Below are 24,423 nucleotides of genomic sequence, written 5' to 3' on the forward strand. Positions count from 1 at the left end.
CAGGCTATAGAAGTGATGATTAGGAGTAGAGTAACTTCATTCTTACTATCTTTTTTCAAGATCCCTTTTTTTCCCTCTCATTCCTGTCTTACATTGACTGTGGCTACTCTCCTTTTGCCATACACCCTCTCCTCTCTTGTTTTTCCCGCCCCACCCCTTTCCAACGTCGCGCTGTCTTTTTCACCTTCCCAATCCAGCATCATACCATCTTTTCCCAGCCTGTATTGTTCTCCTTTCTTCTTCCAGCTTTTCTAGGTCGGCGGCGGTACTAGCAATTAAAACCAATTGTGAAAGCAAGCTCTCTCTAGCAATCACGCCTCCCTCTAGACTTCTAGCGTCAGAGAGGGTGTAACCGGTAGGCATTCAGGCTCTTCTCTTTAGCCCCGTCCCATTTGGAAGGTGGTTGGCCGAATTGGTTTCATGCTTTGCATAAATAGAGTGACGCTGCAGTAGCAGCGCCGGTGCTGCTTGTTGGAGTTCTGGCGGCCATCTTTTGTTTGTTGGGTAGTAGCCGGGCGGTGACTCGGCAAAGCGGAGCCGGAAGCAAGGCCCGGGAAAGCGATCGCAGACACAGGGAACAAGGCATAAAGAGCGGGCTCCGCTGAAGCGGCATTGGTGAGAAGGGTCGGAAGGTTGACGGGAGGAGAGGGGAAAAACAAACCAGGCATCACATAGGCCGCAGTTCTTAAGCATTATTTTACTGTTGGGGAGGGAGGGTTGTACCGCAGATTTGAGGTCTGTAATCCCAGAAAAAAACAGAACTAAAAGAGAGCTTGAGATGCAATCCAATCTTTTCTTTTCAGACAAGGCCCACGGTACATGATTAGCTGGCTAACTTTTGCAGATGTGGGGATTTTCAGACCTGCTATTTTGTTTAACTTCCTTCTGTTTAGACTTCTCTTAAATCATCTCTAATTCTCTAAAACTTGTTCTGTCCTAGTGTTGCTTCAGAATTAATCGCCTGATCTTTATAACTATACACTTAATACATTGGAAAAGTTATAGTTCATTTATTTTTAGGTTGGGAAACTCCAGCGGAAAAAAGAAGGTTTTGCCTTCAAAAGCTTGTTCTAAAATGTATGGTTAGCTAATCTAAAAAAGGGATCGCCTTATTTTCTTTCATTTAGCTTTATTACTGTAGTTACTTGCCATTCATTCTTTCAGAAAATCTTGGGTAATCTAGATGCTGTAAACTCGATCCTAGGTCATGTAGCTTAGGGCTGTGCATTTCCTAAAGGGTTAAATTGCACAGCTGGTGTGATCTGAATGAATAGTATGGTAATCCATGGCATTTTTTTTTATTGTTGATTACTTATTTAACATTGTGTCCTTTCTCTTTTTTTTTCCTCGAGGAAAGAAAATAGCATTTCGGTTTTTTGTGCCAGCTGATGTGTAACAATATTTTGGTAGAATGTGTAGTGTAAAAAAGCACAGATTTAATTTTCTGTAGCTAGTTTGCTACTGTGAGTTTGTGCTGTTTTGATGCAGATCTGCTCTTCAGCAGTTCATGCTGTATTTTTGTTGTCCATGTTCCCACTTTACACGTCTCAGTGTGATATCTGTTACCAAGTTTTCCATGGTATCTACTTTTTACCCAGACACATTTATACATTAAGTGCACTTGGCCCACCCTTCTGAGCTAGGTCTACCTGAGGTCTTGTGCTCAGATATATGAGATATATAATGTTTTATATTTGCTCATTGTACTTTATCATTTCTGATGCTGTCTGTTTTTAGATTTATACAGTGGACATATCAAAGCAATTTGAAATTGATTTTAAAGAATATATTTATGTATGTTGCCAGTTTTGATTATACTGCAATTCAAATGATTATCACAGGGGTTTAAGACAAAAAGAAAAGGGAGAGAAAAGCCTGTTGTAGTACTAGTCCACCACTTGGCTGCAGTATGTACACCAGCTACTAGCCAAACACCTGTTCAAAGAAAAAAAGCTGTTGGGTCTGTCCTGAAACTAGTAAGAGAGGCCTCATATCAGACATACTTGGGCAAAGAATTCCATTGAAGATAGGCAAGAATATAGCATGCAGCGTCATATGTAGATGAAAGCCTAGCACGGTAAGGAGAAGGAATCAAAAGAAATTTGTCAATAATTGAGTAGAGAAAATGAGAGGCCTGGTGAATTAACACTTTTAAAAAAAGAGGGCAGACCTGATTGTATAGTTTTAAAAGTAATTACCAGTATTTAAAATTTTAACACTATAACTGTTAGCCAGTGACATGAGATGAAAAGAGGGGACTAGTCGTCTTCATAATGCTAGGGCTTGTGACCACATAAAAATTGTATGTTAGACTAATTGGAAGTGTTTAAAAGCTGACTGTTACACTCTGTTGTAAAGGGAGTTGCAGTAGTCCAGGCAGCTAATTGCATGATTTCAGGTGCTGCACCCTATTGTAAAGGGAGTTGCAGTAGTCCAGGCAAGCTAAGTGCATGATTTCAGGCTATGAAAGAGCCTCATTAAACAGATAAATCCTGATTTTTATCCTCCAGCTTATTAAAGCTTAAGCAATAGACTGCATCAGTTGTTAAAGGTGAGTTTCAGTAGTTGCTTCCAGAATTTTAAGTGAATGGGACAACTAAATGCATTATCCTAAGAGAAGAGGTATGTATGACCTGTTAGCTAAAGCGCCTTGGCATTGCTGGGGTTCAAAACTTAATTGGATATAGAGTAACAATTTGACAATATGAGAGAGACAAAAGTTGAGGAAGTAGTCAGGAGCCAAGGTATTTACATAATACAGATTCTTGTAGAATCCCTCTGGAGGTTGAATGGTAGGGTAATCAATCCGTTCCAGCCCTGAATTGTAGGGAGCTCAAAACCAATGATTAACCCCTCCTCCTCTGGTCATCCTCCGTGACAGTATCCTGGAATCTAGTTAGTTTCTTACAAGCCCTGTTTAGGAGCTCATCTCTTCTGCTAGTGTTTTATTTTTTTTCTTAATTCTAGTAAAGTAAATTTATATTTGGCACAGGTCTTGCCCTAGTGCTGCGGGGACATCCTTCGGCAGGAGATCTCAGATTTTGTATCTAACATTGTCTGCTTCTGGAGGGTTCCCTGCCGCTGCAGTAAGTTCCCTGGACAGCCTTCTGGTCAGATCTGGTTTCCAGGATTGGGAACTAACTCTTCCCGGGTTCGTCTGCTAAGGGATTGAGTGCAGGCTGTGCGGTTCTGTGGAGGTGTGCCTGGGATCGGAACTGGACTGCTTGCCTGCCCTGAATTATTCTGGAGGTCCAAGTAGTCACTGACTAGGGTGACCGGGCAGGTGAGGCAGTCGGAAAACTTGAAATCCAGTTTTCCCAGCTTTCTGAGGCAGTAGATCTCCATGCTTGCTTGCATAGCTTGCCTGCCACTTCTGTTCATTGCAGCACAGCCACAGTATGCATGTTTGTATTGGTGATTTGGGGGGGGGTTTCTTCAAAAGTGTTTTGGGGGTGTTTTCCCTGCATGCCCTACCCCCAACCTGTAAAAATGCAAAATCACTATTTTCCCGGGTTCCCTGTGTTTTTCCCGGACAGTTTTAAGGCAAAATCGGCACGCACGGTGGCCATCTTGGATTTTCTTTAAACTTTTCAAAAGTATATTTTTTGCACATAGGAGCTTCATTTTCGCTCTAAATTTCTCTGATGGCCTCCTCAGGACATGTTGGTATGGATTCATGCCTCATTTGCAGCGGATGGCTGTTGGTTTTGCAGCCGGTTTCTACACATGCCGCAGCATGCAAGGGGGCCGAAGTATGCACGGATTCCGCTAATCCCTCCTTTGGAGATAACACCCCCCCCCTCACTGCTAATACTACCGGAGATGCAAAGGGTGCGTCTGATGACCCAGTAAAGCTGATGCATTGGCAAAACGAAAGCGCAATTCTGGAGCCAAGTCCCATATGACAGCTAAGCATTCTAGATCAGATGAACATAGAGTGGTTATGGCCGCAGGGAAATTTTTCCCCCCAGTATTGGTTCAGAGGATGTATCAGATTTTTTTATTTTATAAAGTCCATGCCTGTTTATTCAGCTCTGAATCCAGTGTGACAGATGGAATCTTCCCAGCCACTGAATTCTAGCATGTCTCTATGTTCTCTCTCAGGGACCCCGGAGAGCAAGCGGGAGGTTCCCACCTTCGCTTCTACTCCGGTTTCTATACCTTTGCTGTTACAGGTTTACTCGGCAGTATCTGCTGATGTGGCCAATCTCGCAGATCTTCGTGATCCTGCTGAGAGTGGGTCCCATAATCTTGGGGGCGACCCGGCTGTATGCAGGCTCTTTCAGTGTAGCCGCCTGAATGATATTATTCCTGAGTCCCTGAGAGAGTTGAACCTGAATTCGGATCTACAGAACAGGTGGAATGTTCCTTACTGAGGGATCAGCACCCGCTGACCGCTTCCTTTCTGGACCCTCCGTATTTGACTAGGATCCTTTCTAGAATCTGGGAGTCCCTGGAGGAGTCCCCTCAAGTGTGCTAAGGCTATGGCGAGATTGTTTCCCATGGCCCTGGAGCTCATCAAATGCTTGGCTCCACCATAAGTAGATTCAGCTATGGCGCAGATCACTTAGCGCGCTTCCATTCCCTCTAATGGAAGGGTGGTCCTGAAGGATGTTCAGGATAGGCAAGTGGATTTCTTCCTTAAGCGCTTTTTCGATTTCACGGCGGCAGGGGTGAGAGCTACAACGGCCACCTCTTTTATCACCTGCACATGTTTCTCCAAGCTCCGTCATGCTCCTGAATATGTAATCCTTCAGGACAGGGTGGCAGAGAGGGACTTCGGACCGGTGGGTCCTAGAGATTCTTAGAGAAGGGCTCAGATTGGAGTTTTACCGACCCCTGTCAGATTTCTTCCTGGCTTCGCCCACAGGACAGCTAGAGAGAGCCCGGCACGTGCAAGCCACTGTTCACAGGCTACTAGTTCTGGCAACAATAGAGCCTGTCCGAGAGCATGACTTGGGCTCTGGGAGTTACTCAATATGTTTCATCGTTCCAAAGAAAGGCTCAGAAGATTGGAGACCTATTCTGCATCTAATGGCAGTGAATGCACTCCTGCGAGTTCCGCGTTTCTGGATGGAAACGGTGTACTCGGTTGTAGTGGGGAATTCTTGGCTTCACTGGATCTCACGGAAGCATACCTTTACATTCCCATTTTTTCAGAAACACAGGTTTCTACAGTTCCACGTGCTGGGGCGGCACTTCCAGTTTGCGGCATTGTCTGATCAGGCCTCCGCGCCCAGACCCTTCACCTAGGTAAGGGTGGTAGTGACTGCACACCTTCAAATGCAGGGTGTCCTCGTCCATCCATACATGAACGCCCAGCTGATCAGAGCCTCCTTGGTGATAGAGGGCAGCAGAGCAATTCCTCCAGTGGTGCAACTGCTGGAATGCCTTGGCAGGGTAAGCAACCTGAAGAAGAGCCACTGCGAGCCGACGCAGGAATTTGAGTACCTGGGAGTCCAGTTTCACATGGCCAGGAAACAGGTGTTTCTGCTGGATCCCAGGAAGATCAAGGTACGGTAGGGAATCCGGTTTCACATGGCCAGGAAACAGGTGTTTCTGCTGGATCCCAGGAAGATCAAGGTACGGAGTTCCATTCAGGCCATGTTAAAGGTTCCGGCTTCTACGGCCTGGCAGTATCAGCAGATACTAGGTCTCATGGTGGCGTCTATAGATGTGATCCTGTGGGCCAGAGTGCATCTTCGATCTCTTCAGCAGTTTCTCTTGACTCTGTGGAATCCCCAGCGGGATTTTTTGAGTGCACCGCTTCCTTGGACGGCAGCAGCCTGCAGCAGCATGCAGTGGTGGTTGAATCCAGTGACCCTGAACAGAGGGCTTCCTCTTGAGGGTTTTGGATTGAGTGACTCTGTCCACAGATGCGAGTCTTTCCGGCTGGGGGGCAGTTTGCAAGTCTGCCCCGGCGCAGGGACGAAAGACTTCCTTGGAGAGCAGATGGTTGATAAATTGCCTGGAGTTGCAGGCAATCCACCCGGTTCTGTTGCGTTTTCAGAGGTGCCTCCTTTGTCACGCGGTTCGAGTATTCTCAGACAATGTGATGGCAGTAGCCTGTGTTAACCGACAGAGTGGCACGAAGAGTCCTCTGCTGAGCCTGGAAGCTCAGATACTCTTTTTTTGGGCGGAAAAGCATCTGGTGGCCACTCAAGTGGGTGTAGACAACGTTCAGGCAGACTTTGAGTCGGCAGACTCTGGACCCGGGAGAGTGGTCTCTGTACAGGCAAGTGTTTGAGTCCATAGTTCAACAATAGGGCCATCCAACCTTCGATCTGATGGCATCCTCTGGGAACTGGAAGGCGGACAGATTCTTCAGCCGCCACAGAGAGGTCAGCAATGAAAGGTTGGATGCCCTGGTACAGCCTTGGCCTCCGGGGGCGCTTCTCTATGTCTTCCCCCCATGGCCTATGATAGGGCGCATGCTGCGCCGGGTGGCTTCTCACGTGAGCAGGGTGGCCCCGGACTGGCTCAGAAGACCCGTGGTACGCAGACCTGGTGCAGTTGAGCATAGAGAAGGGGTCTGCGGCTTCCCTGCCATCAGCAGCTACTGACGCAGGGCCCCATAGCGCTCCAAGATCCGGACTGTTTTGGTCTTATGGCTTGGCTCGTGAGCGCGCAGCACTGACAGCTAGGGTCTATTCGTCTGCGGTCATTGCTATGTTCCTCCAGAGTAAGCGGAAATCCATGGTGTCAGCCTATACGAAAACCTGGAAGCGTTTTCAGGCTTGGTGTGAGCGGGTTCAGGTGGATCCCGTGGCCCAGGCTGGACTTATTGCAAGCTGGCATCAGGAAAGGGCTTGCGGTTTCTTCGCTTCGTGTTCAGATTGCGGGTTTCTCGTGCTTGGGTCCCGCTGCTCTCAGGGGTTCTATAGCGTCCGACCTGGATGTAGTCTGTTTTTTGCAGGGGGGGGGGCTGGGAGGAAGAGGCCTCCTTTGCGGTTGCCCGGGTGGTTGCCCCCTTCTGACCCCTCAGGCTGTGTCTCCTTTATGCCAATTTGTACTGTTCCAAATTGTTTCTTGTTCAAATTTACTGTTTATGCTATGTTGGCCTTAGGCATTAATGGTTTTGCAATTGTTTCTCATGAGCAGAATTGATATGCAGCGGGGAGTCTCCCCCCCCCCCATCTCGCTCTTGTTTTGTTTCCTGTTTTTGTTATAGATATACTTGGCTTGTGTACTGACTGAGATTCCAGAGGAGTGTCACAGAGGATGACCAGAGGAGGGGTTAATCATTGATTTTGAGTCCCCTACAATTCAGGGCTGGAAGGAATTGATTACATTACCATTCAGCCTCCAGAGGAGGTTTACAAGAAAGAAGATTAGCAGAGGTAAGAAACATAATCTTTAGATGTTTGTCAGCAAAGACTTAGGGGTTCACAATGAGGGAGAAATGCTCAAGTTTGCCATGGAAGTGACTGGTTGTAGACAGTCTTACTAGCACGGCAGCTCAGCCTCCAATGCTTAAAAGTATTCTCGGGGGCTTCAACCAATCACAGCAGCCACTGTATTCACCTCTATATGTGAGTTTTTGTAGAAGGAATTGTTTTCAGCTTTTCAGCTCCACCTCCTTGTCAGTAGGTATTTCCCGTCTCAGTTTTTCCTTTTGCAAGTAAGTTGAAAAGGTGTCTTTCCTGCTGCTCTGCAAGTGTTACTATTTTGGGGTTTTCAATCTAAAGTTCGAGGCTTCACAGTGTCCAAGAGGTTCCCAGGTTTGTTGGGACAGCTCTGCCTGGGAGAAGATACAGCCTCTAGTTCAGAAAGCTTTTGCTTGGGGGGGAGCAGTGTGGCAACCCTTTCGCAGAGCACCTACATAGCCAGCCTGCACTAACAGGATAGCTTGGGGTGCGTTCCCCTGGAAGTTGGTATAGCATCTCTGAAGGAGTTAAGTTTAGAACTTCCTCAGGCTTCCATGACTCAAATTTCTCTTATGAGCAGTTCTAAGACCTAGTCTCATCCAGCGATCACCATGATGCTGATGGAGCTGCCAGAGGACCCCTTGATGTTTGCCAGAGCCATGACAAAACTGTACCCGATGGCTTATTTGTGCCACCTGGAGTTGATTCGCTGGTAGCACAAGTTGCGAAGCATATGTCACTCCTAATGAAGGTAGAATAATTCTAAAGGATGCACAGGATCGTAGGGTGGACTTAATCCTCAAACAGTTTGAAGCTTTAGCTTTGGGTTTCAGAGTGATGGAGACTTCCTTTGTGGTACATGATACTGCGCCAGGCTCCAGAAGAGAACATATACCCCCTGGTGGTATTTTTCTGGGTTGATTATGTAGCAGACATTATATTATGTGTTTATGGTCGTGAGCAAAGTGTCTGCTTATTTTATCTCCGCCTGCAGAAAACTCTGGATCAGACAATCGATGGAATATTCTGCCTCTAAACCTGATTTCGGCAGGCTTATTTTCAATGAACAAAATATTCCTTGGCAAATGGTAGGACACCCTTATGGCCAGTGTGGCAGATCATTGTTCTGAGTCATTGCCAGACAGTAGACCACGTGGCTCCAGGGGGATTAAGTCTTAGTTCCTTTTGTGGTTACAGACCGTCTCACCAGTCATCAGCAGGCTACTCTGCTCAGAGATCTAGACAGAAGTTTGAGGGCTTCAGAAGAGCTCAGACGTTAGGTTTCTTGTCAGCCGCCACTCCTTAGAAGTCCCAATAACGTCAGGCCAGAGCATGAGCTACCCCGAATAGGAGGGAGAATCTGAGAGATTAGGGAGGCCAGGATGAAAATTTGTTTGGACAATGCCTGTTGGACTCTATTCCAGAGAGCTACAAACTCGATTTCTCTAATCTGTTTTGGGATTTCTTTGTAAATTTTCCAGCCAGGAAAACTAGAGAAGGCGGTCGATGTCCGAGAGACAGTAAAATGGCTTCTGGAGATTCAATCTGTAGAGTAGAGAGTGATACGGGGGGAAAAAATCATTATCATCCCCTCCCTGTCCCCACAGTCTTAATTATCCCAGGATAAGGCAGAATATTCTTATAGATGGGTGACATCATCCATGGAGCCCAGTACAGACTGTCTAAAAGTGTAGTGTCACTTTAACTCTTCAAAAGTCTTTAGATGGCCTGTACCGCACATGCGCAAGTGCCTTCCTGCCTGATATCAGCTTGCAGGAACATCAGTTTTTAGTTTTTCATGGAGCTAAGAAGACGTGTGTCGTCGGAGTCTCTCCAATTGCGCTATTTTTTTCCCTTTTTTGTGCCTTCTCTTATCAATTTTCTTTATTAATTTTTATTTCTTTGATATTACTTTATTTTAAGTTTTTTTCAAAATATTTACTTCAGCCTTCCTTTAGCCGGTTTTCCGGCTGGCAGCATTGACTCTTCCTTTTTTTGATCGTGGATTTACTCAACCATCAGAGAAAAACTTGTTTCCTTCGATCTCACGTCGCTGGTTTTTCCCTCTATGTCAAAGCCTTCTGCTGATTTTGAAAGATGTTCTTGGTGCAATAGGGCAATATAAGTCACTGATCCACACAATTGGTGTCTTCGGTGCTTTGGTCCTAGGCACTGGGTAGACTCTTGTCAATGTTGTTCAAAGTTATAAAATCATTATTTGAAAGCTCAGGGCCTGATTCTCTAAAAGTGCGTCCCGATTTTAGGCAGCTGTAGGCGTCCTACAGCTGTCTAATCAGCCAATCGGGATGCACGTTTTTTTTAAAAAAATGCTCCCCAGGCAGGCCGCCTATATTGAAGGCGAGGCCCGCAAGACACCTAGGCCCTGATTCTGAATAGGACGCCCGGGAGAGGCGTCCTATTCAGAATCGGCCTAAACTAAACCCCGATTCTGTAACCGGCGTCCATGTTACAGACGCGGGTTAGAGAAACGGGTTAGATTAGAAACAGCCCGCTACACTTATCGCGGCAAGGGATCTCTCTGCCGCTATAAGTATAGCGGGCCACGGCCCCCTGACCAGGAGGGTGCCCAAACCCTCTGCCCGTAGACGCACCTCCCCCCCCGACACTACCGACCCCCCCCGACATTACTGATCCCCCCCGACAATATCGATAGCTGGCAGGAGGGTGCCCAATCCCTCCTGCCCGAAGACGCACACCCCCCCCGGCGCTAACCCCCCAAACCTCCACTCCACCAAACCTGTTCTTAGAAGGGTCTTGCACGTCTTGAGCCGGCAGGCACGCCTCGTCGAAATGAAGCGGGTCCGCCCCTTCCCGGCCCATCCCGCCAATCAGGCCTTAGATTAAGTGGGGATGGGCGGACCCGCTATGCCTAAGGGCTGATTGGTCCAGGCTTCTAGAGCCTGGGCCAATCAGGCCTTAGGCTTCGGCGGGATGGGACGGGAAGGGGCGGGCCCGCTTCATTTCGACGAGGCGTACCTGCCGGCTCAAGACGTGCAAGACCCTTCTAAGAACAGGTTTGGTGGAGTGGAGGTTTGGGGGGGGTTAGCGCCGGGGGGTGCGTCTTCGGGCAGGAGGGATTGGGCACCCTCCTGCCAGCTATCGATATTGTCGGGGGGGGGATCGGTAATGTCGGGGGGGGCGGTCGGTAGTGTCAGGGGGGGGTGCGTCTTCAGGCAGAGGGCTTGGGCACCCTCCTGGTCAGGGGGCCGCGGCCCGCTATACTTATAGCGGCCGAGAGATCCCTTGCCACGATAAGTATAGCAGCCGCGTCTACTTAAAATGTAGGCCAGCATTTTGCTGGCCTACATTTTAAGCTTCTCTACTAGGGAGACGCGTAGGGCCGCCTAGGTTCAGCCTAAGGTCCGCCTAAGGCCCTTAGACGAGCTTAGGCATCTTGTGGGTCTCCCTAGGCTCCCAGAGGTGCCTTCAGGCTTGCCTGGGGAGCATTTTTTTTTTTAAAATGTGCATCCCGATTGGCTGATTAGACAGCTGTAGGACGCCTAAAATCGGGATGCACTTTAGAGAATCAGGGCCTCAATGTCTACAACAGAGAAAATGTTTGGACCTATGATTTATTGGACCTATGATTTATCACAGATGTCCTCAACACCCAATGTCGACACTGTGTCGACATCAGCAGTCGCCGCATCATTTGGTGTTGGCTGACACCATCAAGAAACAGGCTAAGAAGGATTCCCATGCCTCACCTTGCTAATCAATGCTAGCATCTATAGCCCTGAAAATGGTATATGCCAAACCATGCCTGCATCTATAGTATCAAGTAAGTCGATGCATGCCAAATAGGTGTCAATAGTAGTCTCACTCTCCATTATTACCGGAAGTGTCATCTCTGAGGCATCAGGGTCACAACGCTGTAACACCCTCTGTCATCGGCACTGTCCATGGTACTGCAACCTATAATTAGGATCAACTGCAAGAGCTGCTTCAACAAAAGTTAGCAGCAATGCTCCGAGGCCAATCAAAGCTAACTGCTGCACTCCAGTACCGGCCTAGCCCGAGCATGGCACTGAGGCCTCACGGTACTGCATCTCAGTCTCCGTGATGCAACTCCAGCACTAAGAAGTCCATCATGGCGCTGTCATCAGTGTCACTGGTACCATGCCATTTACAATACAAGGACTCCAATCTATTCCTTCAGATTTCTCTGACCCACAATATTCTGCCCCAGAGGCCTATGAACTTTAGTCTGATACTCCACATAGACATATGTTGCCTCCGGAGAGCCTTTCCTTTTCCATGTTCATAAGACAAATGGGTCAAGCTTTCTCTGCGCATATGAAATCTGAACCAGAGCAAGAACTGCATTTTTTTGAGGAGATTTTAGTCCACACCTCAAGTGGAGCCCTCTGTTCAGAAACTTACAAGAAACCAAGTTGTTATGATAGGTAGAACAGAAGATCCATCTTTCCAAGCTCTGCACCCTGGATGGATTTGCGTTGGAAGCAGAGACAGAAAAAAGCAGAAGAGGTGTTGTTTCATGATTAGTAGGCTCTTTATGAAGAAACATTACATTACATTACATTACATTAGTGATTTCTATTCCGCTTGTGCCTTGCGGTTCTAAGCGGATTACAAGTTAGAAGACTGGACATTTCCAGTAGCATTGCAGTACATATAAACAAGAATGCGTTAAGTTACAATTGTTGTTCTGGACTTTTCCAGGATAAATTGGTAGTAGATAGTAGATAGTGATAGGTTGTTTAGACGAATAGAGATAATATTGTCCGGATTCTGTTGTTTAGACGAGTAGAGATAATACTGTCCGGATTCGGGTGTTGCTGGTGGTGGTGTTTGGGTAGTCATGAGAGCATTTTCTAATACTTTTATGAGGTTATGATGATGGGAAGTGTTTTTTGAAGAGATGAGTTTTGATTTCTTTTCGGAATGCTTTAATGTCTATTGATTTGGTCAGTAGATTGGTGATGGTAGTATCGATCTTTGCTGCCTGTGTCGCTAAAAGGCTGTCATATAGTTTCTTTCGTCGTGTTCCTTTGAGAGGGGGGTGAGTGAATAGGCTCTGGGTTCTCCTTAATCTGTGTGAGAGGTTACGGTGTAGTCTGTTGTTTAGGTAGCTGGGTGCTGTTCCATGTATTACCTTGTATAGTAGACAGTAGAATTTGAACTGAGATCTTGCTTTTATTGGTAGTCAGTGTGAGTCTAAGTATGCTTTGGTGATGTGGTCGTATTTGCCTAGTGAGTAGATGATTCTGAGGGCTGTGTTCTGAACTGTCTGTAATTGTATTATCATGTAATTTGGGCATGATAGGTATAGGCTGTTACAGTAATCTACAATACTCAGTACTAGGGATTGTACTAATATCTTGTATTGATCTTTGTTGAAGAATTTTCTTATTTTTCTTAGGTTACGTATTGTGTAGAATGCTCTTTGGATGATTTTGTGGATTTGAGACTGCATTGTGCAATTTCTGTCTAGTAGGATTCCCAGGATTTTGAGTGTGCTTTGCATTGGGTACTTGATTGTGTTTACTTCTAGTTCTGTGAGAGATGGTTTTTTTTTCCCTTTCCAGTAGTAGGAATTTAGTTTTTTCCGAGTTCAGTTTTAGTTTATGTCTTGACATCCATTTTTCTACCGTTTCCATTATCATTTTCAGGTGGTTTGTGGATAAGGGGTCTTGAATATTAAAGGGGAGGAGGATAGTTATATCATCTGCGTAGCTGAATGATACTGTGTTTAGGGCGTCTAGGGTTATGCCTAGGGATGCTATGAAGAGGTTAAATAATATGGGTGATAATGGTGATCCTTGTGGTACTCCACATGGGTTTGACCATGGGTCGGATATGTGCTCTTTTGATTTGACTTTGTAAGTTCGTGTTTTGAGGAAGCTTTGGAACCATTTGTGAACATTACCTGAAATTCCTATTGCGTCTAATATCTGGAGTAGTGTGTGATGGTCAACTAGGTCGAATGCCGCAGAAAGATCGAGTTGAATGAGAAGCAGCTTGTTTCCTTTGCTGAGGTGTTGTCGGGCAATGTCTAATAGTGATACCAGTAGAGTTTCTGTGCTATGGTTGGATCTGAATCCAGATTGTGATGGATGTAGTATGTGATGGTCTTCAAGGTAGTTGGAGAGGTGTTGTGCGACAAGGCCTTCTGTTATTTTAATGTATAGAGGGATTGAAGCGATTGGTCTATAGTTTGCAGGATTATCTATAGGACCTTTGGGATCTTTTAGGATAGGTGTAATTATGATTTCTCCTAATTCCGGTGGGAAATGACCTTCACTTAGTGTTGTTTGAAGCCATAGTGTGAGGCTAGCTTTAAATTTGGTGGAAGCTGTTGCTAGTAAGTATGAGGGACAATTGTTCAAGTCACATGAGGATTTGCTGTATTTTTTGTAAAGCCTGTTCAAGTCTGACCATTGTATCTTTGGGAAGTTTGTCCATATCCTGTCTGCTGGGATTGCTTCATCTGTTTTGGGATTGATTCGTATTTCTTCTATGTTGATTCTTGAATTGTTGAATGTGGATCTGGTTGTGATGATTTTGTGTTTGAAGTGATCCGCTAATTGGGTGGCTGTGGGAGTTTGGTTTCCTTGGGTGGCGAGAAATGGTTTGGTATCGGTGAGATTTCTTAAGATGTCAAAAAGTATTCTTGTATCTGGTTTTTCGGTGCTGATGAGTTTGGAGTAGTAGTTTTTTCGTTTTTCCTTTAGTTTGGTATTGGTACACCTCTGATGTACAGGATTGTTCAACTTTAAAAGAGTTTAGAGCCCTAGTGGATTCTTGACGTCTGGAAATTCTGGCATGCGATGAAATGTAATATACTTCTCGAAACCAGCCAAGTTCTGTACGATCTGTCTGAGGTAGAGGACAGAGTAGTTGAAATCGAGAACTCATTTGTCAGCGTAGGTCAGACAGAGGCAGCGTCAAAACTTATCCATAGTCCAGCCATCACGTCCTGGTAGTGCAGTGCCTTTCAAGAGTGCCTTTCAAGAGTGGATTTAACCAGCAAAGACTGACCATTGTGATTATCAAAACCAGGACAGGATTGTATTCTGCTAAGGTCAGGCCGGTATTGAGGGAGACATGGAAGCAGCAATGATGATACCTAAATAAACATACCTAAATAAACATACCTAAATAAATGATACCTAAATAAACATAGCTGCAGTACAGAGTCTCGATGCAGGTAAATAACACAAAGCAGAATGGTTTGGTACTGAGCAGAGTCTGAAGCTAAAGGTAAAATAGGGGCATCGAGGCCAAAATTACAAGACGGTCAAAACAGCAGTCAGGGAGGCAGTCAGGGAGGCTAAACTTCTTATGGAAGAAACTCTAGCGAAGAACATCAAGAAAGGGGACAAATCCTTCTTCAGATACATTAGCAATAGGAAAAAGAACACAAATGGGTTAGTACGCCTTAGAACGCCAGACGGGAATTATGTGGAAACTGACTCCGATAAAGCCAAACTACTGAATGATTACTTCTGTTCAGTCTTTACCTGCGAGGCACCAGGGCACGGGCCTCGGCTGGATACAAAGCAAAGCCTGGATGACCCATTTCAAAAGTTTGAGTTCACACCAGCTGATGTTTATAGAGAACTGTCAAGACTCAAGGTGAAACGGTCAAAACGAACAGCATTTACTGACAATTCCATCTCTAAAGATCATTAATACCAGAAGACAATTTATCTTCTCAGTTACTGCCCCACAAATCTGGAACTCTCTGCCAATTTATTTAAGAGAAGAACATAATATTGATAAATTCAAGACCAATTTAAAAACATTCCTTTTCAAAGACGCTTTTGATTAATAAGTCTTACTCTGAATTCATTAATGCTGTATTTGACCATTCATTTTAATTCCCTACCTTGTGTTTTTGCCTGACCTCCTTTTCTATAATATTTTGTAGTTCAAATCCCCTCTTCCTCTTACTCGTGTTTTGTTAAGTTTGATATAGTCTAGTTTACTTTAATGTTATGTTTAAATTAATGTTTTATTTTTAAAATTGTAATTGTAATTGTTTTTGTTCATCGCTTTGAAGTAAGATTAAGCGATTAATCAAAAATTTTAATAAACTTGAACAAAGCCATGGGACCGGACAATCTGCACCCAAGAGTGCTCAGAGAGCTATGCAATGCTTTGGCGGAACCGTTAGCCATGCTCTTTAATCTCTCCCTAAGTACGGGGAGAGTCCCCCTGGACTGGAAAACTGCCAATGTTGTTCCTCTGCACAAAAAGGGTTGCAGAGCGGAGGCTGCAAATTACAGACCAGTAAGTCTCACATCAATAGTGTGTAAAACTCATGGAAACTCTACTTAAAGGGAAATTAGACACGATATTGGATGAGGGGAATCTGAGGGATCCCTGTCAACATGCATTCACTAGGGGCAGGTCATGCCAATCCAATCTTATCAGCTTCTTTGACTGGGTGACAGGAAAGCTAGACTCGGGAGAGTCTCTGGACATAGTGTACTTGGATTTCAGTAAAGCGTTTGACAGTGTCCCACACCGTAGACTATTAAACAAGATGAAATCGATGGGGTTAGGTGAGAAACTAACGGCATGGGTCAATGACTGGCTGAGTGGAAGACTTCAGAGGGTGGTGGTCAATGGCATCCTCTCTAAGACATCGGAGGTGACTAGCGGAGTACCGCAGGGCTCAGTCCTGGGACCATCCCTTTTTAACATATTCATAAGGGACTTGACCCGAGGGCTTCAGGGAAAAGTAGCACTGTTTGCCGATGACGCCAAACTGTGTAATATAGTAGGTGAAAGCGATCTCACGGATGGTATGGCGCAGGATCTGATCAAGTTGGAAAACTGGTCCTCAACATGGCAGCTGGGCTTCAACGCAAAGCAGTGTAAGGTGATGCATCTCGGCAGCAGAAATCCATGCAGAACATACACCTTGAATGGAGAAACACTAGCTACGACCTCAGAAGAACGGGACTTGGGAGTAATCATCAGTGCAGACATGAAGGCTGCCAAATAAGTAGAGAAGGCCTCATCCAAGGCAAGGTGAATGATGGGATGTATCAATAGAAGCTTCGTCAGCCGTAAACCTGAAGTCATAATGCCACTGTACAGAGCCATGGTGAGACCTCATCTGGAGTACTGTGTGCAATTCTGGAGGCCACATTACCGTGAAGATGTACTTCGAGCTGAGTCAGTCCAGCGAATGGCCACTAGGATGGTCTCCGGATTAAAGGGTCTCTCATACGAAGAAAGACTGGGCAAATTGTAGCTCTACTCTCTAGAGGAGCGCAGGGAGAGGGGTGACATGATTGAGACATTTAAGTACGTCACAGGTCGTGTCGAGGTGAAAAACGACATATTCTTTCCTAAGGGACCTTCAGTCACAAGGGGGGCACCCGCTCAAACTCAGAGGAGGGAGATTTGGTGGTGACACCAGGAAGTATTTCTTTACAGAAAGGGTGGTGGATCACTGGAACAAACTACCGGTGCAGGTGATCGAGGCCACTAGCGTGCTCGACTTTAAGAATAAATGGGACATCCATGTGGGATCTCTACGTGGGTCGAGCAGCACTCTGACTTAATGGGGTGGGACAGTGGAGTGGGCAGACTTGATGGGCTATAGCCCTTTTCTGCCATCATCTTTCTATGTTTCTATGTTTCTATATGACTTAATCTTCAGTTTACAAGATAGTTTTTCTTTTCAGTTCTCTGTTAACACCCATAGTACGGAATTTCTCTCTCTTCTACGCTTTTGTTCCTAGTTTCATCCTACAACATTTATTCTATTCAGCGGGAGCCATCCTTTCTTTTCTTTTACCAGTTTTTGGCTTTCTCTCTCATCTCCTGTCTTCTCAAGAGGAAACAAATAGCTTTCTGGGATTTTTTTCACCTGGCACTACTATGTGCCATTTTTTCTATAGCCCTTTCTACTTTTTTCATCGAGTCCTTCTGGCATCTTTCTCACCTATAGTTGGACTCGCCTGCCATTCTGAGGTCTTTTCCTTTTTTAGAGCCACCAAACACGTTGCTGTTCTTATCTTTTTACCCTTTACTCTTTCGGAGGACGGGTTGTATGCCTCTTATTATTCTCTTCTTCTTCCCTTGCTCCACCTGCTTGAATAGGACAATATATATGCCTTTTGAGCGGAGACCTTCCTGTTGGTGTTTTTGAGGCCAGCACTTCCTCCATCCCATTTCATAAGCTAGGGAGTTACAAATGTGAGAATATGCTGCCTGCTTATCCTGGGATAAAGCTCAATTATTACCTTTACAGGTGTTATCTGGGGACAGCAAGCAGATATTCTCACATCCCACCCACCTCCCCTGGTTGGCTTCTTCACTTGGGCATAGAACTGATGACCTTGTGAGCTGGCGTCTGCGGAAAGGCACTTGCGTATACACGGTTTGGGCAGTCTTAGTTTCTAAAACTTAACGTGACAATACACTTTTACATTGTCCGTACCGGACTCCGTGGATGAAGTCACCCACATGCCAGAATATCTGCCTGCTGTCCCCGAATAAGATCTGTTACGGTAACTGCTTTCTGGGACAAAAAATGAATGTGCTTCCTGATCTTTCAAGGATTACCGTATTTTCGCGGATATAACGCGCACCAGTGTAAAACGCGCACAGGGGTATAGCGCGCAGAAATCAAGATGATATGTACAAAAACTTTTCTATACCGCGCTCAGGCATATAACGCGCATGATGCCCGACGCTCCTTTCGCCCGCCCTGACTTTCCGTGCGCTGTCCCGACTCTCCGTTCACCCCCCCTGACTTCCGTGCACTGCCCTGACTTTCCGTGCGCTGTCCCGACTCTCCGTTCACCCCCCCTGACTTTCCGTGCACTGTCCCCCCTTGAAGTCCTGTCCCCCCTTGAAGGTCTGTCCCCATCCTGAAAGCCTGATGCCCCCCCCGACGTCCGATACACCCCCCCCCCCCCCCGGCAGGACCACTCGCACCCTCACCCCGAAGGACCGCCGACTCCCAACAATATCGGGCCAGGCGGGAGCCCAAACCCTCCTGGCCACGGCGACCCCCTAACCCCACCCCGCACTACATTACGGGCAGGAGGGATCCCAGGCCCTCCTGCCCTCGACGCAAACCCCCTCCCCCCAACGACCGCCCCCCCCCCCAAGAACCTCCGCCCGTCCCCCAGCCGACCCGCGACCCCCCTGGCCGACCCCCACGACCCCCCCACCCCCCTTCCCCGTACTTTGTGTAGTTGGGCCAGAAGGGAGCCCAAACCCTCCTGGCCACGGCGACCCCCTACCCCCACCCCGCACTACATTACGGGCAGGAGGGATCCCAGGCCCTCCTGCCCTCGACGCAAACCCCCCTCCCTCCAACGACCGCCCCCCCCCAAGAACCTCCGACCGACCCCCCAGCCGACCCGCGACCCCCCTGGCCGACCCCCACGACCCCCCCACCCCCCTTCCCCGTACCTTTGGAAGTTGGCCGGACAGACAGGAGCCAAACCCGCCTGTCCGGCAGGCAGCCAACGAAGGAATGAGGCCGGATTGGCCCATCCGTCCTAAAGCTCCGCCTACTGGTGGGGCCTAAGGCGCGTGGGCCAATCAGAATAGGCCCTGGAGCCTTAGGTCCCACCTGGGGGCGCGGCCTGAGGCACATGGGCCAAACCCGACCATGTGCCTCAGGCCGCGCCCCCAGGTGGGACCTAAGGCTCCAGGGCCTATTCTGATTGGCCCACGCGCCTTAGGCCCCACCAGTAGGCGGAGCTTTAGGATGGATGGGCCAATCCGGCCTCATTCCTTCTTTGGCTGCCTGCCGGACAGGCGGGTTTGGCTCCCGTCTGTCCGGCCAACTACCAAAGGTACGGGGAAGGGGGGTGGGGGGGTCGTGGGGGTCGCCAGGGGGGTCGCGGGTCGGCTGGGGGGGCGGTCGGAGGTTCTTGGGGGGGGCGGTCGTTGGGGGGGAGGGGGGTTTGCGTCGAGGGCAGGAGGGCCTGGGATCCCTCCTGCCCGTAATGTAGTGCGGGGTGGGGTTAGGGGGTCGCCGTGGCCAGGAGGGTTTGGGCTCCCTCCTGGCCCGATATTGTCGGGAAGTCGGCGGTCCTTCGGGGTGGGGGTGCGAGTGGTCCTGCCAGGGGGGGGGGATGTATCGGACGTCGGGGAGTCGGCCGGGCAAGAGGGCTTGGGCTCCCTCTTGCTCCGATCGTGGATGCGGGTGCGGGTGGGAGCGCGTGCGAGCGGTCGTTCGGGGTGGGGGTGCGAGCGGTCCTGCTGGGGGGGTGAATCGGGCGTCGGGCGGGGTGGGAACTATGTTTAAAAACTTTTGCATACCGCGCTCAGGTATATAACGCGCGAGGGGTATGCGCGGTACGTAAAATCACGTATAACGCGCGCGTTATATCCGCGAAAATACGGTACTCAAATAAGGAAAAAAGTTATCTTGGCTTTAAAACCTTAGGTTCTGTGCCTGTGCAGTACATATTTCTTACAATTTCCTTGTAAACGTGTTATTAAATTAAAGGGTATAAAATAGACCTTTACTTTCCCGGAGCTTATAAAGAATTTTTTGGAGTGAAGACAACTCCAGTTCCAATATTATCTTCTTCCATACTATATGTGAATCTTACATGAAAATATTTTTTTCAAATCGGTAATTATTAAGCTTCTGGAATAAACTTCCTAATATTTTTACCACTTGAAGAGACTCCACCTGTACCTTTTTTTTCTTAGTTCCCCCATTATTATTTCTTAATTTTTGAGATTGCTTAATGTTTAGTCCTATTGATATGTCTTTAATGTGAATTATTAATTTCTTCTTTTACCTCAAAAATTTCAAAGACTAGGGAACACTCAATGTCAAGTTACTGGGAGATACTTTTAAAACCCAAGGGAGGAAATCATTTTTCAATCAGAGAATAGTTAAGCTCTGGAACGCATTGCCTGAGGATGTGGTAAGAGCAGTTAATGTAGCAGGTTAAAAAAAAAAAAAAAAAGAGGAGGGGGGGGGGGTTTGGTCAAGTTCCTGGAGGAAAAGTCCATATATTCTGCTATTGAGATAGACATGGGGGAAGTCACTGCTTGCCCTGGATTGGAGCATGGAATGTTGATACTATTTGAGTTTTTGCTAGGTACTTGTGACCTGGCTTGGCCTCCATGAAGACAGGATACTGAGCAAAATAGACCATTGGTCTGACCCAGTAAGGCTATTCTTATGTTCTTAACTATGTTTAATTTCTATCTGGCTTGCATTTTTCTGTTTCAAGTGTAATACTTTATTGTAATTAAACATAAAAATAAAAAGAGAGATATAATACTTTTTAAGGATCTTTTTGAACACAGATTATAGACTGTGACAGACCAATTTCAGCCCAAAGTTAGTTTGAATCTGAGATACAAAGAGAGTGACTATACTCAAGGTAGTTCTGTGTTTCTAACCCTCCTCTCTTTATCAGATGTCCAGCTCGCCGCTGTCCAAGAAGCGCCGCGTGTCCGGATCCGAGACGAAAACGGGTTCTAACTGCTCTACTGCCAATTCCATACGAACTGACCTAACTGTAGCCCCTACTAACGTAAGTACTAGGCAGATCAACCCAGAGTTCATTCAGTGCTGTTCAGATTTTATGTAAGCATGTTAAATGAAAAATAGATTTACACTAATTCTGCCCATGTGTAAGGCTCTCAATTCCATAAATGTAACTTCTAGTGCATTGTGTGTCATTCTGGCAAATAGAGTACTCTCCCCATGCGAGTTGTGCAGATGGCATCCACTCCAGATTTTCAACTCCTCTTCCGTCTTCAGTTTTTTCTTCTACACCTGAACTGGAAGGTGTCTTTCTGATCTGCTCTGTATGTTTATTTTTGATATTTTTCATGGTTTTTGTGGCTCTCTGTGCACCAGAGCTCCCCAGCGAGGAGGAGAAGCAAACTTGGGTCTGCATCCGGCAGGTTAATCTCTTGAAGATCTGTTTGTCCAGCCTGCAGAAAACTTTGTAGAGCTGTTTCATAATGCTTCCCGATTACACCGATTCAAATCGATTCGCCGATTGACTTCATTGAATCAATTTATCCTGCAAAAAAAAAAAATTGGACTCGCTCTGAACAGGCTGCTCCTGGCCTGCCCTGCCATGACCTTCCCTCTGCCATGAAACATAGAAACAGACGGCAGATAAGGGCCACGGCCCATCTAGTCTGCCCACCTCAATGACCCACCCTCTACCTTTCTCTGTGAATAGAACCCACGTGTCTATCCCAATTGACCTTAAAATCAGGCACGCTGCTGGCCTCAATAACCTCTAGTGGAAGACTATTCCAGCGATCAACCACCCTTTCAGTGAAAAAGAACTTCCTGGTGTCCCCGTGCAGTTTCCCACCCCTGATTTTCCACGGATGCCCCCTTGTTGCCTCTGCCAGTTTACCTCTGCCACCGCTGCTGCTGCTTTAGGAGGCCCGAAAGTATGTCAGGTCTCATGGTGGTGGGGTCGGTCAGGAAGTGCTGCACAGGGGGATGTGAGGGAGGGATGGAAAGCTGCTGCACAGGGGGATGGGAGGGAGGACAAATTGTTGGACATGGGGTGGAGGAGATGAAAAGAAAGATGCAACAAATAGATAGAAAGGGACAAGAGGGAGAAATCCTGCATATGGTGGAGGGGAGGGGAGACATTCTTAGTCTTGTTAATCATCCCTTTTTTAATAATTCTTAGCATCCTGTTTGCTTTTTTGGCTGCCATAACACATTGGGCGGAAGGTTTCATCGTATTGTCTAAGATGATACCCAGATCCTTTTCTTGGGTACTAACCCCCCAAAGTGGACCCTAGCATCCGGTAGCTGTGATTCAGGTTATTTTTCCCAATGTGCATCACTTTGTATTTGTCCACATGAAATTTCATCTGCCATTTAGACACTTCATCTGCCATTTAGACATTTCATCTGCCAGTCTTCCAGTTTCCTAAGGTCCGCCTGCAATTTTTCACAATCCGCATGCGTTTTAACAACTTTGAACAGTTTAGTGTCATCTGTAAATTTAATCACCTCCTCATCATTCCTATTTCCATATCATTTATAAATAAGTTAAATAGCACCGGTCCCAGTACAGACCCCTGCGGCACTCCATTGTTTACTCTCCTCCATTGAGAAAAATAATCATTTAACCCTACCCTCTGTTTTCTATCCGATAACCAATTCCTAATCCACAACTGAACTTTGCCACCTATCCCATGACACTTTAATTTTCTCAGGAGCCTCTCGTGAGGAACATTATCAAAAGCTTTCTTGAAAATCTAGATACATTATATCAACCGACTCACCATTGTCAACATGTCTATTCACACCTTCAAAGAAGGCATGCAAATTGGTGAGGCAAGATCTCCCTTGGCTGAACCCATGCTGCACTATATTTGTCTATTTTTCTATAGTTGTTACTGAGGTGACATTGCATATTTTAAAGTCATCTGCCTTGACCTCTAGGAAAAAAATGAATATAATAGATAATTTAACATTTTCTCTACTTAGTGTGCTTTGTGTTTTTTTTTTTAATTTATTTTGTGGTTACCATTATGTATTAAGATTATATTGTGTGTGTATGAAAAATAGATGGAAGAAATTGCATTACAATTAGTACTATTATGGGGGTGGAGTCAGGGGCGGAGTTTGGGCGTGGGTACTCCGTTGGTATTTGTTAGGCTTAGGGGGTACTTGGCTTGAAGAAGTTGAGAAACTCTGCTCTAGGGTACTGAAGTTTTTTTCCCCTATCATGGCTCTTTGGACCTCTGGCCTTTTCTCTTGACATATGAATGTCCTCTCATATGCTTATGCCATGCATTCAGTGGAAGAGTGGTCTAGTGCTTAGAGCAGCTGCCTCAACTCCCTGAGGTTCTGAGTTCAGTGCTCAGTGCAGCTCCTTGTGACTCTGGGCAAGTCATTTAATATTTCACTGCCCCGATAGTTTTTCCTATGCACTTCTTTTTCAAATTTCCAATGACTGCTATGTTGGATTTTAATTTCCATGGTACTATTCTTCAAACACAACATACTTTCTTTCCACTAGTGTACTTCATGTTCCACCGCCATTATTTATATCTTTTACATTTGGATATATCCACATTCTCCTTTCACCATAGCCATTAATGGCAAAGTGGTTTAAGCATTCAACTTATCCAATGGAAATGTGCTCCCATGTGTGCCTCATTCCTAGTAGCATTGCAAATTTCCCTTAGGATTGTCAGGTTTTTCTAACTTTTTAATGCTTCTCCATTCTCTCGTGGCCTTGACCTCCTCTCTCGCTTCTACACAACCATTTGTGAACCACCTAACGCACAATCACTTGACAGTATAGTGCACTGCTGGGGACTCCAACCTCGGCACCTTGGGTTGTGAGTTTGGGCCTTGAGTTTCCCCTGTTTCCATGCACAAGTCATGTAGGGTTTCTCTTGTACCTCTTTCCGTTTCTAAAATGTCACTCAGACATACAGTTGTGGTATTGGGACCAAACCTCCGAGATTCAGGTTCCAAGTCACTTCTGATACTTGCCTATCTTTCCCATCCCAAAGGTTATGCTTTTTCTGCCTGATTATCTTTATAACACTTTTTCCCAGTCATCCGGTCCCTCTGAACTTTGCTTCCATTGGACTACATTTCTTTCTGGCTGGTTTCTGATTGCGTTCACATTCTTGGTTGCTCTCTTCATTGCACCTTTCCTACCAATTCTTTGAATGGGAAAAGGTCCTATTCCTCTTCATTAACATTCTGATATCTGAGCTCTGTAATCTGTTTCACTCAGTACAGCTTGTAGTCAGGTTCTTATCTAAAATTTGCATATTCTGTTCTCTTAATTTTCAGCTTAATTTAATGTTAATGCTTCAACAGGAGCATTTAATGGTTTCTATCTACCTTTCACTGTTTATTCAGCCCCTTCTCAACTGATTCCCCTTTATTTCATTTTCAGCATGTATTGTGAGAATTACTTCTCCTCTGTTTTCTTCCATTGGCTCTGTTCTCTTTACAAGATATTCCAGAGCTCTCACACAGCCTCCTGGTAGAACTGTTCATATATGACTTAAGCTTCAGTAAGATGGTCTTTCTTTTCAGTTCTCTGCTAATGCCCAT

The 24,423-nt window shown here is 46.2% G+C and overlaps 1 protein-coding gene across 1 annotated transcript in view; it reads left to right on the forward strand.

The window, feature by feature from the left end:
- The first annotated feature begins 451 nt into the window (after positions 1-451).
- Positions 452-24,423, forward strand: part of UBA1 (ubiquitin like modifier activating enzyme 1) — a 186,924-nt gene continuing 162,952 nt past the window's right edge. Inside the window, exons 1-2 of the mRNA XM_033923071.1 lie at positions 452-615; positions 20,774-20,890. Of these exons, the coding sequence (XP_033778962.1) occupies positions 20,774-20,890 (117 nt within the window). The 5' untranslated portion in view covers positions 452-615. The remainder of the gene's footprint in view (positions 616-20,773; positions 20,891-24,423) is intronic.

Source organism: Geotrypetes seraphini, chromosome 1, assembly GCF_902459505.1.
Source record: "Geotrypetes seraphini chromosome 1, aGeoSer1.1, whole genome shotgun sequence".
Classification (NCBI taxonomy): domain Eukaryota; kingdom Metazoa; phylum Chordata; class Amphibia; order Gymnophiona; family Dermophiidae; genus Geotrypetes; species Geotrypetes seraphini.